At 44.6% G+C, this 19,287-nt stretch overlaps 1 protein-coding gene across 7 annotated transcripts in view; it reads left to right on the plus strand.

Moving 5' to 3' along the window:
- mideasb (mitotic deacetylase associated SANT domain protein b) overlaps positions 1-19,287 on the plus strand; it is an 82,746-nt gene that overhangs the window by 25,163 nt on the left and 38,296 nt on the right. For all 7 annotated transcript variants that reach the window (XM_078562948.1, XM_078562954.1, XM_078562950.1 and 4 more), the window contains 2 exons: positions 6,918-9,068; positions 17,240-17,539. In XM_078562948.1, the coding sequence (XP_078419074.1) occupies positions 7,227-9,068; positions 17,240-17,539 (2,142 nt within the window). In that variant the 5' untranslated portion in view covers positions 6,918-7,226. The remainder of the gene's footprint in view (positions 1-6,917; positions 9,069-17,239; positions 17,540-19,287) is intronic.

Below are 19,287 nucleotides of genomic sequence, written 5' to 3' on the forward strand. Positions count from 1 at the left end.
GCCTGGAGGAGAAAACATTTCGGTAAAAACTTCATCGCCTGAATTTTCAGCTTGGCGGGTGGGCCCAGGAGCAGACCGCCGACTGTGATCGGCCCCCGAACACGATTTCATTCTGGCTGGCCAATTAACGGCCAGCCAGTGTGAAGTGCGCGCTGATATGATCAGCACTGCCTGGGTTGGGGGCGGGAGGAGGGCGTGTGCTGAAGTTGCCACAGGGAAGCGATGAATGAAAGCTCCCTGAAGGCAGGAAGCTGAAGAATTTAAATACAAAAAATGAAGGTTTTAAAAACCGGGAAAAGGCGCCCACACATCGGGAACAGTCACCTGAACGTATACAACATGAAAATTCTGTCCAAACATTTTTATTTATGTTTTAATTTAATGATGGAAACCTCATCCTGCCCTTGGATGAGGTTTCCTGAGAAATGAAAAGGCTGCTTGGCCAATTCGCCCACCCGTCATCTGTAAGGTTGGACGGGCAGCGAATAATCCCAGTTAATTGCGCCGTAAATGGGCTTAATAGCCCTCTTAATTGTCGGCGGGCACGCTTCCGAGTTTGGCATGCGTCTGCCGACCGAAATACCGCACGAGTGCACGATGACATCGGGACACTCGCCCGACGTTATCACATGCTATTTTACGCTCGAGCGTGTCGGGTACCCACCCACACCCTGAGTGAAAACTTCTGCCCCACGTTTCCCATTTACAAACAAGTTTGTGTGCAGTTGTGAGGCCCCTATGGTCGAATAGCTTGGTGACATTCACTATCAAGGCGCATGTATGAAGATTGGGCACCATAGGGCTGCTGCTACCCATGATGTTAGAGCTTTCTGAAGAGTGGGAGAGAGGACTGTGTGGAGAAAATCAGAGACATCAGCTCTCTCACGCTCTCACTCTTAAATCATTCACTGAGTGAAACAGCCCAAATAACAGCATTAAACACTAAACAGAAGCATTGGAGTTCTACAGAAAATTGCCTGGGGCAAAAAAAAAATTCTGCTGTCCTAGCTTGACAGGTCTGACTGCAACGAGCACTTAAAATTAAGTTGGAGCAGCAGCTAATTGTGTAAGATTCTCAGGGCAGGTTTCTCGTGTTCTTGGTATTTGAATCAGAAATATTGTACGCTGGGAGTGCCGGGAAATGGTTGAGATTGCTGGAACGGGATCAGGTTTTTTTCTGGATTTGGCAGTCCCTCACTAATATCCACATTGTGCTGTGCTCCTTCACCCTTTCGTCCCTCCTGCTCCCTGTAAACTGCTAGAAAGGACACACATTGGTTTCAACTTTGCCACACAACAGTGTGGACTTTAACCTTTTGACCTGCTGACCCAACAAGCTGACCAGTGCATTCATTGATGAATGTGTATGTCAAATGGCATGAAGGTTATAGATTATCCAATAATATTGCGTCAGATATTTTAGATTGTAATGTTATATTGGACTGGTTACAGCTGGTGCAAGCAGGGTGTTTACTTTCACTCGCATTGTTATTCATACTTGTCACTAAAACCTTGCGTTCCACCAACTCTGGCCTCTTGTTCACCCTCCACATTTTTCGCCCCGCCATTGGTGGATGTTCCTTCAGATTCCGAGATCCTAGGTGGTGAAATAACCTCTCTTAAACCCCTCTCTATCTCTTTATCCTCTCAGATGCAGATTAAAACCTACTTCTTTGACCAAGCATCCTAATATCTGCTAGCGTGGCTGATGTCAAATTTTGTAGCATTGCCCTTCTGTGAAGAGCCTTGAGACATTTTAAATAGGATTTAACATCACAGAAACAGGCCATTTGGTCCAAGTGTCCAATGCTGGTGTTTATAATTCACACGAGCCTCCTCCTACTCTACTTCATCTCACTGTATCAGCATATTCTCCTATTCCTTTTTTCCCTTGCGTTAATTCAGGTTCATTTAAAGGCATCAATATTATTCACCTCAACAACTCCCTGTGGTAGTGAGCTCTATTTTCTAACCATCCTCTGGATAAACAATTTCTCACAAATTTTGATTGAATTTATTAGTGCCCACCTTATATTTCTGACCCCTAATTTTTATTTCCCCACAGGTGGAAACATCTCTTTCTTCTACTCTATCAAACCCCTTCATAAGTTTTAAGATGTCTATCAGGTCTTCTCTGTTATCTCTTTTGTAAATAACCCAAGCCTGTTCATTCTTTCCAGATAGGTATAACCTCTCAGTTCTGGGTGCATCCTCAAATCTTTTTTGCATTCTCCAGTGCCTCTATACCTTTCTGTGATATGAAAACCATTTATTAAACAGCCAAACTTTGCATGTTGTGCATGAAAGAATTATTGGTATTCTCCCTCCCACTCAATCATTCACAATTCATCCAATGGAGTTTTGAACGTGGCTATTTTGCAGTACTGGGGAGTCACCTGGTGGTGATCTTGTAAAAGGGTAATTTGAAAATAAAAGTGTGGCAATTCTGGGTAATTTTAAACCCTTAGCGATGGTGTAGGACAATGCCCATTTGTGTTCCAATCCTTCCATGGCCTCGCCCTTCCCTATCTCTGTCACCTACTCTGACAACTCTTCTTCTAACTTTGGCCTCTGATATTTTTTTTTGTCTCAAAGTTGGTGGCTATGCCTTCAGCCACCTAGGCCTCAGACCCTGGAATTTCCACTCTAAACCTCGCCATCTCCAGCTCCTCATTTTTTAAAAAGCTTATTAAAACACACTTTTTTGACCAAACTTTTGGTTCAATATTCTAATATCACTTTATGTGGTTCAGTGTTGAATGTCACTTGATAGCTCTCCTATGCGGTGCCTTGAGAAGTTTGATAAGTTAAAGGTGCCATATGAATGCAAGTTGTTGTCTATTTCTGATTTTTGCCCACCTACTCCCTCCCCCTCCCCCCACCACTGCAACTTTTCTCCCAGTCTCTCCTGCAGATTCCATGAATACCAGCTCCTCTCTGGTATCTCATCCGAGTGGCTGTACTTTGTCTCTGAGCTTAGGCAGTGAGTGTAGGCTAATTGACCAGGTGGGAGTCACAGCTTAGTCTGATCCTGTTTCCATCAGCTGTTCAGCAGGAATTGCTGGATGGTTATCAGGAAGGAGAACCCTAGTTGATTGCTATCTGTCCATCTCTCTCAGTCCATCTCTCTCCCACCCTCCCATGTCAGTGTACTTGAATCAACTTAGAGCAGCAACACAGGCAATTAAAAATGTCAGGCACTCTGCTGACCTTTGAGTCAGAAGGTCATAAATTCAAGTCCCAATCCAGAGATGAGGGCATAATCCAGGCTGACACTCCAGTGCAATACTGAGGGAGTGCTGCACTGTTAAAGATACTATATTTTGGGTGAGCTGTTGAACCATGGTTCCAACTATCCTTTCAGTTGGATGTAAAAGATTCCATGGCATTAATTATAGAGGAGCAGGGGAGTTCCCCCCACCCCCCATCTCCCAACCACCTCACTGTCTCCTAGCCAATTTTTATCTTTTAAATCATACATAAAACAGATTATCTAGGTGTTTGCCTCATTGCTGTTTGTGGGAGCTTGCTGTGCACAAATGAGCTGCCACGTTTCCTACATAACAACAGCGTCTACACTTCAGAAGATTTTCATTGGCTGTAAAGCACTTTGGCATGGCCCAAGCATGTGAAAGGTGCTATTTAAATGCAAATCTTTCTTTTCAACAAACTTAATAATGGCTGGAGATTCTACCATCATCTTTATTGGTTTTTCTGGCTTGAGCTATTGTGATTTATGTGGAGGGGTGGGGAGTGCTGGAAGTGGGTGGGACTGGCTGAAGTATTTCTTCACAAAACTGAACATAAAAGCTTGGGTGTGTTTTGCATTAAATTAGGTAAAATTGATACATTGAGCTTTTGCTCTCCCCAGTGATTGGTAAATACTTTGATTAAAAAGTATTGACTTTTATTTGGCTTTCTGGAGATTGCAAAATGCTCCTGACGAAGTGCATTGGTGAGAAATTGTGCTGTATCTGTGGAGTAGAACACAAGACCGATGTGGACCATAGTTTTATAAGTTGTCATGACAGTAAGTCATGGTTCGCAGGAAGTCAAAATCCCACTTGAAGTTTTTCTCCCAGCATGATCAGTCTGCCAGCAGTATGGATTTCTGGGTGAATTAGTGTAAAATCCTGGAATCATTTGGGAATGGGTTTTGTTTGAGGGGGATGGGGGTGAAGAATAGTAGGCTTTTCTAGGTGAATTAACTAAAATGGACCATGTGACTTTCTTATCTCATAACGACTCCTTATCAGCGATGTCCACTGGCCAGTGGTAATTTTTTTGTTTCCCCAAGCACCAGCCTATAATTGTCCTCTTCATAAGAGGTCTCACAAAAGAATATTGTGTACAAAATTGATCAGCAGTGTGCATGAAGCATGTTACTTGTCAAAAGTGCTATTTGTATGCTGGTGAAAATATTGGCAATGATAGCACAGTGCTTGTTTTGGGTATTGGATACAGTTTGGTAGGTCTGAAGAAGTCTTTGTAGTCATAATGTAGGTTAACTGACTCTTAGAACTATTTACAAATATACAGTAAAGGGTATAAACACAAAGCTGTCTCCATGCTTGCTGGTACACAGCTCTGTCCAACACTCAGCTGACCCTGGGTCTGAGTCATGTGCTCTCTCACATCAATGTGTGGGGGGTATTGTACTCAGTCCCACATTAACCCTATATGTGCCAGACTCTTATATTACAGTGCTAACATATTGTAAAATAGCCATGGCTCAGTGGGTAGCACTCTTGTCTAACAATCACAAAGATGTGGGTTCAAGTCCCACTCCAGGACTAGTCTTGAGTACAAAAATCCAGGCTGACAATCCAGTGCAGTACTGAAGGAATGCTGGGCTGTCGGAGGTCCTGTCTTTTGGATTAGACACTAAACTGAGGTCCTGCCTGTTCCCTCTGGTGGGTATAAAAGACTCCAGTGCTATTTGTGGGAGCTTGCTATGTGCAAATTGGCAGCTGCATTTCCTACATCAAAACAATGACTACACTTCATAAGTGCTTCATTGGCTGCAGAGCACTTTGGGACATCTAGAGGTCTGAAAGGCATTAAACACGAGTCTTTCTTCCTTTCTTTAAAAGCTGCTTGTGAGTACATCCTCCACCTGTTTCTGAACCAGACACCAACATCCCCATGATCGCACTGCACCTATCTTTATCTACACTTCAGAAAAAGAGAGACTAATTTCTATCGTGCCTTTCACAACCTTGGGACATCCTAAGGCACTTTACAGCCAGTGAAGTGCTTTTTGCAGTTGTCACTGTTTTATTGTCAGAAAGGGGTCAGCTTTTTGCGTACAGCAAGCTCCCGAAACAGCAGTGTGATAGATGGTCAGATGACCTGTTTTTGTATTAATGTTTGCTCTGAGTGATAGCATGTTAACCACAGATCTGAGCCAACATCTTGTAGACTTATTATTTACTGTAGTAATATGAGCATCACATCTTCTTCTTGTTTATAGGATCCAATCCGATTGGTGAAGCTGAAACCAAGACAGAGTTTGAGTTTATTGACTTGCTCAGTCTCTTAGTTCTCCTCCCATTCCACCCTGTGTCCCAGCCGTCTCCTATTTATAGACTTTTTTTTTGAAAACAAAATCAATAAATTAAACTAAAATCAATGAGGGGTGACAGCCCCGGGTGGGGATTTCCTATTTATATTTGCTCAAAGACAATTAAGACCCATCAGCTGTTTCTCTTAACTGTAACAATGTAATTTAAATAAACAAATCTTAATGTAAGTAACAAGGCATTAACATGCTTAATATTGAAATAAGAGAGTGCAATCTTTTCAATGATTTCAGTCTGCAGTTTTCAAACAAGTGTTACAGTATTTTGCAGCAGTGAAATAGATCTCCACACTGTACTGTAAACTGAGTTAATCTACACATACCATGAATTGAGGTTAAGTTCTACACTGCATGTAGGAATTGAGAGTTGTTTTCCACTGCAGATACTATTAGCTGAGGGTTAAATTGCAGATATCATTAATTAACTAAATGTTGGTTGGGTGACTAACCAAGTGGAGGTCAAAGGCCAGAAGAAACGAATCCCTGCTCTCCATGACCAGTTCCCTCCCCTTCATTCCCATGGAATGGAATTGTGCCTTATCATGTGAGGGAGAGCTGAGTGCAAATGACAAGTCAGAATAGGACTCAAACCTGGGTTTCCAAATCGTGGCTTAGAGTTGCAGCTACACTGACTTCTTTGTGCTGCAGTTTTATTTTTCTAAGTACACTGCAAACTCTTTAACTTTGGTGGAAGTGAGCGTGCTTTAGTTTAATGTTTAGAACTATCTTTTTAAGATATTACAACAGTGCTGTGGCATGGTGAAACATTCCAGAGTACATGCAGTGACAGGCCAGAGCAATCACACAAGCAACACTAGCCTCTCAGAAATCTCCTCCCATCTGTTGGCTGAATGAGCAGGTTGGAGAGGATTTGGCAGCAGTTGTTGATTTGGCTCTCGACGGGTGGAACTTTTTTCAGCAAGGCTCCGAGCTCCCGAGACTGGCCAACTGCAAAGGCTGCCTGAAAGCGAACGTGCTGAGAGTGGGGGAGCCTTAAGCCACAGGACCATTTTTTTTTATTGCCTCGTCAACATTTTGCAACACCCAGGCAGGAATTGGATGCACTGCAGTGGTAACAGGAGGGGTGATCTGAACACGTGAAACTATAGTGCGCAAGTCATGGGGCTTGTGATCTGGAAAAGATTTTGCAAGAGCATGGGTCTTATGTGTTTATTATGACACAGATCACTAATAGCTTTGTACCGTGCCTCTGGGCACTCACCATCAATATTTGTTTTGGTTAAGGTGCCCCTTTTCGTTCATAAAGAGCAGGATGAAGCTGGTGAGGATGATGATGATGATTCTTGCTAATATTTAACCTCGATTGTTCTTCCAGGTTGACACAATCGCTCTGGGCCTCTACGTGTGAACAGCAAGTGTGAAATTGCCTGCTTGGCCATCAGTCAACAGCAAAGCTCACCTTGGTGGTGTGGTCATCTGATATATTGGTGGAGAGCAAACATCCATGATTCATTCCCAGCTTTCTGACACCTTATTTTTAGACCAGAAACACTGAGGTTCTCACAAGAGACAAGTTTCAAAGTGAAAGGTGGGTGGGGTGGGGGTGTTGGTGGTTGGTGGGGTGGACAGCAAAACAAGAAAAAGAGCCAGGACAGCAATTACTCGCCTAGATGCTGCTCTAAGCATGAACGTCCAGGCCCCAGGCAAAAGCTCAGCCAAACGAAAAGGCAAGCAGATCTCATTCTTCGGTGAGAACACCGGCATTATTCAACCAAGCCCATCTCGCCAAAGGAAGAACGGAATGATCCGCAGTGAAGCAGAGGTCTCGGGTGGCCTGGTCAACCCGCAGCCCCCTATTGTACCTGAGGCCCCTGCAAGGGGTGGGCAATGCCAGTCTGTCGCCTCTGATCTAGGAATGAATCGAGAGAGTAGTACAGCCACAGAGAGTGCCATGCCCCCAAACTGGGCTGCCTCCATTCTGATTGACCATCTGCCCACCAAGGGGGGCCTCAACTGGCAGACACCCTGCTCTTGGACTCAAAGCGCCACCCCGTTCGGTGCCAGTGTCGGGACAATGAGCATCATCGATTCCAATGCCGCAGGTCCCTTCTCTCACACTCTGACAAAGCAAGGGGCCATGACTCAGCTGCAGAAACAGCAACACCAGCAGACACCACTGCAGCATCAACCCCAACACCAACAGCAGAAACTACCACAGCATCAACACCGCCAACAGCAGAACCAGCTGCAGCATAAACAACATCAACAGCAGAACCAACCCCAACATCAACAGCAGAACCAACCCCAACATCAACAGCAACATCAACCCCAACATCAACAGCAGAACCAACCCCAACATCAACAGCAGAACCAACCCCAACATCAACAGCAGAACCAACCCCAACATCAACAGCAACATCAACAGCAGAACCAACCCCAACATCAACAGCAACATCAACCCCAACGTCAACAGCAGAACCAACCCCAACATCAACAGCAACATCAAGCTCAACACCAACAGCAGAACCAGCTACAGCATCAACTCCAACAGCAACACCAGCAGACCCAACAGCAGCATCAACCCCAACACCAACTACAGACCCAACTGCAGCATCAACTCCAACACCAGCAGACCCAACTGCTGCATCAACACCAACATCAGCAACAAAGTAATGAAGCTTTGTCTCAACATCAGTTCTTCCAGTATTCATACAGCCAGAGTCAGAAGCAAGAGCTGCCTCCAAAAACAGTATTAAACGTGTTCCATCAAGCTCATCAGCCATCACTCCTTCCCCTTTACAGTCATCAAGCACAAAGCATGTGCCAACAACACATATTCCAGCAGTTCTTCCCTCACCAGCAGCCGCCTCAGTCTCTAGGTCTGCAACGGGTTCAGATGAGCCATGGGTCAGATCCATCAACGCATCATGTGGTTTCAACTGCAGCTCAGTTTCAGCAACCTTCTGAGGCTCAGGTCAGCAAAGGCCTTCTTCAGAGGTCCACTGTGGTCAGCCACAAACAGGAACATCCATTGCATCAGCTGGTGACTGAGTTTCAAGCACCCTCAGCAAAACAGGCACAATACTCTTTCAAGGAAAGGAAGACGAAGCCCTCCCTGTTTGAGCTGCAGAGACTTGGGAATCCACCGGGCTCTGGGGATAATGTCAGGCAGCACTGGCCGCAAGCCTATGGGCCAGAACTCCAGAAGCTCCTGAACGTGCCATCAAACCATTGCACGCAGAACCAGCTCAAACTATTTGAGGTGGATTCACTTCAGTCAAAAAATGCGCAGGCAACTGAGTTGGACAACTGGAGTCAGAAAGAGCAGGAGAAAGCCCAGCTGTCTCAAGACAGTAGAAAGTCTGCTCAGGTCCCTGCCCAAGAAACTGCTTCAGAGGTTGAAGAGCCAGCCGATAGGGTTATGCAAAGCACGACAAGAAAAGGGAGAACTTCAAATGAAACTAATGGACTAGAGCCACAACAAGTATTGATGGAGCCCCTGTCCAGCTGGAATTCCTCAGCTGAGGTAAGCATTTAACTGTTGCTGAACATTCCAGTTCCTACTCGACCTCTCTCAGCACTTCAAAGCTGTGTCGCTTTCATCTTCCCCGGCCTTCCAATTTTCTCTTGAAAGCTTTGAAAAGCCAACAATTCCCGATCGCTACCTCTCCATCTACATAGAAAGAACTTGCATTTCTAATAACACCTTTCACAATCTAAAAGCTGTGCAGCCAATTAAATACATTTTGCAATATAATCACTGTTATAATGTAGGAAATACAGCAGCAAATTCACACACAGCAGGATTCCACGATGACGAGATAATCTGTTGTAACGATGTTAGTTGAAGGTTAATATTGGACAGGGTACCAGGGACAAGACCTTCCAATTAGGCACTTTACTAGCCTTCTGGGCTCTTCATTGAGTTCAACATTTCAGACCAGGAGCTCTGTCCTCCATTTTGAATTTTTTTCCCCCAAATGCCAGTCTGTATGTTGTTCTCATGCTTTTGCTTTCAAACAGCACTGACCTTTTTATTCTGCTCTGAACACCTACTCTGGACCAATGCTTTGCATCTTTAATACTATCATTACCACTCCATTTTGCCTTGTGTTCCTTGACATCTTTGTCATTTAATCTCTCCTGCCCTCTAACCTCTCCCTGACTTTCACTTTAGCTCCACCTGTCCCTCCGCCCCCCCCCTTTTTTTTTTCAACAGCGTAAAAACTCATCATATTCCTACCTCTCTTCAGTTCCAAAGAAGAGTCACGTTGGACTTGAAATGTTAACTCTTTTTCCACAGATGCCGCCAGACTTGCTGGGTTTTTCCAGCACTTTCTGTTTTTTATACCAGGGATAAGGTGGCAGCGAGGGTACTATGTAGCGATTTGTGAAACTATCCACTTTGGTAGGAAGAATGGTAAAGTTGGTGAATGGTAAAATGGCAAGAGACTAGTAAATGTTGACATTCAGAGGAACATAGGGGTACACAAAATGTAGAAAGTTACCATGCAGGTACAGCAAGCAGTTAGGAAGGTAAATGGTATGTTAACCTTTATTACAAACAGATTGGAGTACAAGAGTAAGGAAGTCTTGCTTGAACTGTGGAGGACTTTGGTGAGACCACCTGGAGTATTATGCACAGTTTCGTCTCCTTACCTAATGAAAGATCTACAATGGGGTACATCAAAGGTTCACTAGATTGATTCCTGGGGTGAGAGAGCCGTCCTATGATGAGAGATTGAGTAGAATGGACCTATCATCTCTGGAGTTTAGAAGAATGAGGGGTGATGTGATTGAAATGTGTCAAATTCTGAGGAGAAATTAGCATGATAGTTTAGATGTTCAGAGGTTGTTTCCTGTGGCTGTAGAGCCAAGAGCTAGAAGTTGTAATCAGATTAAGGGGTCAGCCATTTAGGACTGAGAAGACGAACTTCTTCACTAAAGGTTGTGAATGTTTGGAATTCTGTATCCCAGGGGGTTATGGATACTCAGTTGTTGAGTATATTCAAGGCTGAGATTGATAGGATTTTGGGCACTGAAGGGATCAGTGGATATTGGGATAGGGTGGACAAGTGGAGTGGAGCTAGAAGATTAGCCATGATATTGAATGGTGGAGCAGAGTCAAGGGACTTTATGAGCTGATCCTACTGTTGGCAATTTGTTAACTCTCTCGCTCTCCTTTGAATAGTGCCCTTGGATCCTTTACATCCACCTGAGATGAACCTTAGTTTAATATCTCATCTGAAAGATGACATCTCTGACACTGCAGTGCTGTCTTGGTACTGAACTGGGAGTGTTGTGCTGGACTACATGCTCTGGTTTCTGCAGTGGGGCTTGAACTCGCAACCTTCTGAGCAAGGAGAGAGTGAGATTTAACTGAGCCACAACTTCTTCCCTTTTTTGTCTTGGCTGGAGAGAGCAGTGGGGGGAATGACGTGTTGGGTAGGGACAATGGACCTCCTTGAATACTGCTCTGGATAACAGTAGGCTGATCATTGCTGTTGTGGATTGAGAGATGACCCCTGACTGTATGACCCACTGGTGTCAATGTGAGAGCAATTACATTGTCATGGTCCAATAATAATTACATTTTATAGCAAACGTTGTTAAGACAATTGCATTGTTAAAACGGGTGATGTGCATTGGTGCACCCATAAATGGGTACAGCTGTAGAGCTCCAGTGGGGAAAGGAAGTGGGAGTCTGTCACTGAGCTGGCTGAAGAATAAACCTTCTTGAGGCTAAAGACCAGCTTCAGATTCATTCTTCCCTTGGATACAATTATTGGAGTTAACAACAGGCTTCCTCCAGAGAGGGCAGTGGTCTGTCAAGGTGGGGGCTGATGGGTGGGTTTGTCTTATAGAGGATTTAGTGGTGTAAATGAGGTGCCCTCTGCCACCTTGCTGTCTGAAGGGGCACAACCAAAGAAGAAAGAACTGGAATTTATATAGCGCCTTTCGCGACTTCAGGATATCCACAGTAATTCAAAGCCTAACAGATCCAAACCAGTAATTGGTGCAGACAAAACCCTTTATGACCCCTTTGCTTCTTTGAAATGCCAGGACCAAAACCAAATTATTTGAGGATTAAAACATTCAATGCCATCTGTACAGGCGCATCCATTCCCAAAGCACAACTTCCAGCGTCACAGCAATCACAATGTACAGTGTACATATTACATGTACAGAAGGAAGACATTCAGCCCCTTATGCTCCTGCTGGTTCTTTGAAAGAGTTATCCAGTTAGTCCCACTCCCCCTGCTCTTTCCCCTTGGCCCTGAAACTTATTATTTTATCAAGTATTTAACCAATTCCCTTTTGAAAGTTACTATTGAATTTGCTTCCACCACCCTTTCAGTCAATGCATTCTGGATCATAACCACTTGCTGCATTAAAAAAAAATCTCCTCATCTGCTCTTCTGGTTCTTTATGGCTTTATGTATGTATAGTCCTGCAAAGAAAAACATCCCGTGATGTCTCAAGTGACTCTGACCGATGGATTCCTTCTCTTTCAACAGTTTGACAAGTTGAAATCTTAACTTTCTGTGTGGTCATTCCTGGGCCAATATTTATTGCTCAACCAACATCACTAAATCAGATTATTTGGCCATTGTCACATTGCTGATTGTGGGAGCTTGCTGTGCCTAAATTGGCTTTCGACTTCCTACATTGCAACAGTGACTATAGTTCAAAAGTGTTTAATTGGCTGGAAAGTGTCCTGAGGATGTGAAAGATGCTATAGGAATGCAAGATGTTAACTCTTGGCTAAACCGCATTTGGAGTGTGAGACATTTTTCTGGTCTCCATCTTGTAAAATAAAATATGAAATAGCACTGGAGAAAGTGTGGAGATTTTGAAAGATGATACCAGAATTGAGGGATCATATCAATAAAGACTAAACAGGCTGAGGATATTTTCTCAGGTAAAAAAGGAGGCTGAGGGGTAAACTGATGGAGGTGTTTAAGAGTATGATGAAAGGGTTTGCTAGGGTAGAGAAGATATTTTTACTTGTGGGGGAATCCAGATAAAGGGCCATAGATATAAGATAGTCACTAATAAATCCAATAGGGAATTCAGGAGGAATTTCTTTACCCAGAGAATGATCAGAATGTGGATAAATAAAAGCAAAATACTACAGATGATGGAAATCTGAAATAAAAGCAAAGTGCTGAAAATACTTAACAGGTCTGGCAGCATCTGTGGAGGGAGAGAGAGACAGAGTTAATGTTTTAAGTGGAATCTGACTCTTGAAAGAAGATAGAAATGTGATGGGTTTTGTGCTGTTGAAAAGAGAGAGGGGGAGGAAAAATAAAAGGGAAGGTCTGGGTGCCAAACTCTCTCCAGATCTTTCTTTCTCTTCTTCTCTCTGACCCCATCCCTTCTAATCCCACCTCTTGCTGTGTATTCACAATACCTCTGACTTCCCCTCTCTGACACTGAACGATTCGTCTCCACCCTAAACCAGCAGACCCTTTCACCTGCCTCCCCGCCCAACCCACCAGCCTCTTATCCACTCTTGATCTTTTTGTTGAGAACTGTCGGAGTGACATCGGCCATCTTAATTTCTCTGCTCCTTTCACTACAACCTATCTCTGAATTTTCTTCACTCTGTTCAAAGAACAAAGAAAAGTACAGCACAGGAACAGGCCCTTCGGCCCTCCAAGCTTGCGCCGATCATATCGCCTGTCAAACTAAAACATTTTGTACTTCCGAGGTCCGTATCCCTCTATTCCCATCCTATTCATGTATTTGTCAAGCTGCCTCTTAAACACCACTATCGTACCTGCTTCCACCACCTCCTCTGGCAGCGAATTCCAGACACTCACTACCCTCTGAGTAAAAAACTTGCCCCGCACATCTCCTCTATAGTTTTCTCCTCTCACCTTAAATCTATGTCCTCTAGTAATTGACTCTTCCACCCTGGGAAAAAGCTTCTGACTATCTACTCTGTCCATGCCACTTATAGTTTTGTAAACTTCTATCAAGTCGCCCCTCAATCTCCGTTGCTGTAGTGAGAACAATCCGAGTTTCTCCAACCTCTCCTCATAGCTAATAACCTCCAGACCAGGCAGCATCCTGGTAAACCTCCTCTGCACCCTCTCCAACGCCTCCATATCCTTCTGGTAATGTGGTGACCAGAATTGCACGCAATATTCCAAGTGTGGCCTAACCAAGGTTCTATACAGCTGCAGCATGACTTCCCAGCTTTTATACTCAATTTCCCTGCCAATGAAGGCAAGCATGCCATATGCCTTCCTGACTACCTTATCCACCTGTGTTGCCACTTTCAGTGACCTGTGGACCTGTACACCCAGATCCCTCTGCCCGTCGATGCACTTAAGGGTTCTGCCATTTACTGTATAATTCCTACCTGTATTAGACCTTCCAAAATGCATTTGTCCGGATTAAACTCCATCTGCCATTTCTCCGCCCAAGTCTCTAACCGATCTGTATCCCGTTGTATCCTTTGACAATCCTCTTCACTATCTGCAACTATGAACAACAGTTCACTTGGGTCTAACCCTGACATTGTTATTAAACCTGCTGACGAAGGTGATACTGTTGTTGTCTGGCATACTTACCTCTACCTTGCAAAGGCTGAGCGCCAACTCTCGGTCATCTATTCCTACCTGCCCTGGACCATGACCTCACCACAGGGCAACAAATTATTCCCAGGACTGTCACTGACCTCATCTCCTCTGGAGATCATCCCTCCACAGCATCCCACTTCACAGTCTCCTACCCTGAACATACAGCTTCTATCTCCTTCTTAAAACCCACAAACAGGACTATCCTGGTAGGCCCATCATTTCAACCTGACCCTGCCCCACTGAGCTTATTTCTTCTCATCTTGACTTTCTTTCCCCCTTGTCCAGTCTCTTCCCACCTCCAACCGTGAGTTTTCTGACATCCACGTCATTTCAACAATTTCCAGTTTCCTGGCCCTAACCGCCGCCTCTCCAACCCCTCTGACACCCCCCCGCCCCCACCACTCTCCACTCCTTCCTTGAACAGAGGCCCAAACAGTCCCCATCCACCATCACCACCTCTGCCTGACTGAACATGTTCTCTTCTTTTTATTCATTCACGGGAAGAGGGCATTGCTGGCTGGGTCAGCATTTATTGCCCCTGAGAAGATGGTGGTGAGCTGTTTTCTTGAACTGTTGCAGACCATGTGGTGTAGGCACACCCACTGTGCTGTTAGGGAGGGAGTTCCAGGATTTTGACCCACCGACAGCAAAAGAACGGTGATTATATTCCCAAGTTAGGATGATGAAAGGCTTGGAGGGGAACTGCCAGGTGGTGGTGTTCCCATCTATCTGCTGCCCTTGTCCTGCCGGGTTGTAGAGGTCACAGGTTTGGAAGGTGCTGTCCAAGGAGCCTTGGTGAATTCCTGCAGTGCATCTTGTAGATGGTACACACTGCTACTACTGTGCGTCAGTGGTGGAGGGAGTGATTGTTTGTGGATGTGGTGCCAGTCAAGCGTGCTGCTTTGTCCTGGACAGTGTCAAGCTTCTTGAGTGTTGTTGGAGCTGCACTCATCCAGGCAAGTGGAGAGTAATCCATCACACTCCTGATTTGTGCCTTATAGATGGTAGACAGGCTTTGGGGAGTTGAGAGGTGAGTTCCTTGCCGCAGGATTCCTAGCCTCTAACCTTCTCTTGTAGCCACAGTATTTATATGGTTAGTCCAGTTCAGTTTCTGGTCAATGGTAACCCTCAGGATGTTGATAGTGGGGGGATTCAGTGATGGTAATACTATTGAATATCAAGGGGCAGTGACCACACCACTTGTGTGGCGTGAATGTTACTTGCCAGTTGTCAGCCCAAGCCTGGATGTTGTCCAGTTCTTGTTGCATTTGGACATGAGCTACTTCATTGAAAAAATTCTCCTTTAACTTGTCTCACTTCCTCCAAATAAAAGGTGTTGCTCTGGATACCCAGGTGGGTCCTAGTTATGCCTGTCTTTTGCTGGGATATGTGGAACATTCCTTGTTCCAGTTCCTCCTAAACCAAACCCTGCGTCAACTCTTTTTCTGGTATGTTGATGACTGTATCCATACCACTTCCTGTTCTCGTCTGGAACGGGAAAAATTCATCAACTTTGCTTCCAATTTCCACCCTTCTATCACCTTTACATGGTTCAACTCCAACACTTCCCTTCCCTTCCTTTCTTTAACTTCTCTGTCTCTGTTTCTGGGAATAGGCTGTCTAATAATATTCATTATAACTCCTCCCACCCACAGAGCTACCACCAGCTATGCTTCCTCTCTTCCTGCCTCCTGGAAGGGCTCTATTCCGTACTCCCAGTTTCTCCATCTCCATCGCATCTGTTATACTGCAACCTTCCACAATGGCGCTTCTGATATGTCTTCATTTTTCCTCAACTAAGGACTCCCCAAACTCTGGTTGACAGGGCCCTCAACCATGCCTGACCCATTTCTCGTGCTTCTGCTCTCATCCCTTCCCATTCCCTCCCAGAACCACAGTAGGATTCCTATTGCCCTCACTTTCCATCCCACAAGCCTCCACATTCAAAGGATCACCCTCCGACATTTCCACCACCTCCAGCATGATGCCACCACTAAATATTTTGAACGGGACTGTTTCCTCTGTGACACCATGGTCCATTCCTCAGTCACCCCCAACACCTTGTCCCTTCCTACAGTATCTTCTGTGCAATTGCAGAAGATGTAACACCTGCCCTTTTAGCCCCTCTCTCCTCACCATTCAAGACACCAAACACTTTTTCCAGATGAAGCAGCAATTTATTTGTACTATTTTCAAGCTTCACTGCTCACAATGAGTTCTCCTCTACATTGAAGAAACCAAAGCAGATTGGGTGACCGCTTTACGGAACACCTTCACTCGGTCCACGTTCCGAAAGCGTGGCCCTAAGCTTTTGGTTTCTTGGTATTTAATTCACCACTTTGTTCGCATGCTCACGTTTCTGTCCTTGGCCTGCTGCAATGTTCCAGTGAAGCCCAATGCAAGCTGGAGGAACAGCATCTCATCTTCCGATTAGGCGCTTTACAGCCTGCTGTATTCAACGCGGAGTTCAACAACTTCAGACCATAAACTCCGTCCATCATTTTGATTCTTTTCGCCATATGCTGGTCTTAAATTTGCTTTTGGACAGTTGTTTATTATTCTATTTGCACTTGCTCTGGACAAATGCTTTGTTTCTTTACAACAACCATTACCACTCCCTTTGCCTTTTGTTCCATGTTAGTCATTTATTCTTTCATGCCTTCTAACCCATCCAGATCTTCCCTTTTGTTCTTCCTCCACTTACTCTGCTTTTCAACACCATAAAACCCATCCTTCAATTCTCAAGAAGAGTGATATTCAACTCAAAGCATTGACTTTGTTTCTTTCTCCACAGATGCTGCCAATCCTGTTGAGTATTTCCAGCACTTTCTGCTTTTAGGTTGCAATGTGGAACTTGCTACCACAGTGAATGGTTGAGGTGACTGGCATTTAAAGGCAACCTGGATAAACAGATGAGGGAGAAAGTAACGGAGCATTTGGTAATATGGAGTTAGAGTGGGAGGTGGCTCGAGAGGAGTGTAAACATCAGCGTGGACTAGTTAACTGATTTTCCTGTTTGTGTGATGTACTTCCTATCTAAGCCTTTTTCCTGCATGGTGTTTTTGGGAAGAGAAGGTGAAAATCCAATGCTGTTGTTTTCTTTCAGACTCCGGAGGATGACTCCCAAGAAGAAAGGAAGAGAAGGACCATTGGACCCTCGCAGGTCACAGCGGAACCCGCAGCCCCTAGGGCTCGGCTTGATGACAGCTGCCTAATGCCGCTTGTAATACCAGTATCAGTGCCAGTTCGAAAGGTGGACTCTGTTACAACAAACGCTGACAGGACAGAGGATGGGGAATCCCAGACAAACTCCAATGAAAAGGATCTATCTGAGCTGAATCTATCCTTATTAACAACCCGCCGGCGTAGATTGAGTAGAGGCTCAGGAGCAGAGCACTCAGTGCAGGTAATGTCCCTTTATAACAACATGCATCTATATAGAATTTTTAATGTAACCAGAGAGACATAGTCATTATGGCACAGGAGGAGGCCATTCTACCCATCGAGTCTATGCTGGCTGACTAGAGCAATCAGTCAGTCCCATTCCCCGCTCTAACCCTATAGCCCTGCACGTTTATTTCCCTCAACTACCCATCCAATTTCCTTTTGAAATCATTGATTGTCCCCACTTCCATCTCATAGACAGCGAGTTCCAGGTCGTTACCACTCACTGTGCAAACAAGTTCTTCCTAATATTCCCCCTGCACCTCTTGCCCAAAGCCTTAAGTCTGTGTCCCCTAGTCCTTGTACCATCAGCTAATGGGAACATCTTTACTTTGTCTAGCTTATCTAAACCTGAAATAATCTTGTATATCTCTATCAAACTTCCCCTCAATCTCCTTTGCCCCAAAGCGAATAATCCCAGTTTTTCCAACCTAACCTTGTAGCTAAAATCTCTCACCCCTGGAATCATTCTGGTAAATCCCTATTGCATCTTCTCAAGAACCCTCACCTTCTTCCTAAATTGTGGGGACCAGAACTGGACACAATACCCTAGTTGTGGCCTAACCAGAGTTTAATGAATGTTTAGTATCACTTCCCTGCTTTAGTATTCGATACTCTATTTATGAAACCCAAAATCCCATATGCTTTGCTAATTACTCTTTCAGTATGTCCTGCCACTTTCAGGGATGTTTGCATGTGAATCCCTATGTCCCTCTGGCCTTGCACATTCTTTAGAACAGTACCATTAAGTATATATTGCCTCTCCCTATCTCTTCTGCAAAAGCAGGGAAGTGATGCTAAACATTCATTTAAACTCTGGTTAGGCCACAACTAGTCATGGTTACCACAATTTAGGAAGGAGGTGAGGGTTCTTGAGAAGATGCAAAAGGGATTTACCAGAATATTATCTCACAATTCTTTGTATGAAATTCCATCTGTTACTTGTCTGCTCATTCTGCTAATCTATTTATGTCCTATTGCAGCCGATTGGTATCACCCTTATTGTTTGCCACTCCTCCAAGGAACTTAACAGGAGATTATTCAGAGAAAAATCTGACTGAGCCAAAGGAGGAGATATTAGGATAGGTGAAGAGGTAGGCTTTAAGGAATGTCTTAAAGGATAGCAAGGCAGAGGGATTTAGGGAAGGAATTCCAGAACTGCTTAATTGAAGGCACAGCGGCCAATGGTGGAGTGATTAAAATCAGGGATGCGCAATAGGCCAGAAATGGAGGAGACTGATGTAGGGAGGATGAGGCCAAGGAGTAATTTAAGCATGAGGATGAGAATTTTAATGCTAAGATATTGCTGGAATGGGGGCCAATGTAGATCAGCGAGAACAGGGGTCATGGGGGAAAGGGATTTGATGCAAGTTAGGGAACGGGCAGCACAATTTTGGATGAGCACAAGTTTATGAAGGGGGTGAGGTGAGAGGCTAGCCAGGGAAGCATTGGAATAGTTTAGTCTAAAGGTAACAAAGGCATGGATGGGGGTCTCAACAGCAGATGAGCTGAACCGGGGCAGAGACGGGTGATTTCAGGAAAGTGACCAAATGCTTTGAGGTTTGCTTAGGCAATTCTTTTCCCCCACATTTGATCTGACACTGTCCTAATTTTTTCAGTAAAGACCTGATTTACTTCACTTGACACTATGCTGGGTTTTGGATGAACCGTTTGAAACATCAGGCCTAGACTTAAGAGAACAAAGGTAGA

The sequence above is a fragment of the Cetorhinus maximus genome, chromosome 18 (assembly GCF_964194155.1).
Source record: "Cetorhinus maximus chromosome 18, sCetMax3.hap1.1, whole genome shotgun sequence".
In the NCBI taxonomy this organism is placed as follows: Eukaryota; Metazoa; Chordata; class Chondrichthyes; order Lamniformes; family Cetorhinidae; genus Cetorhinus; species Cetorhinus maximus.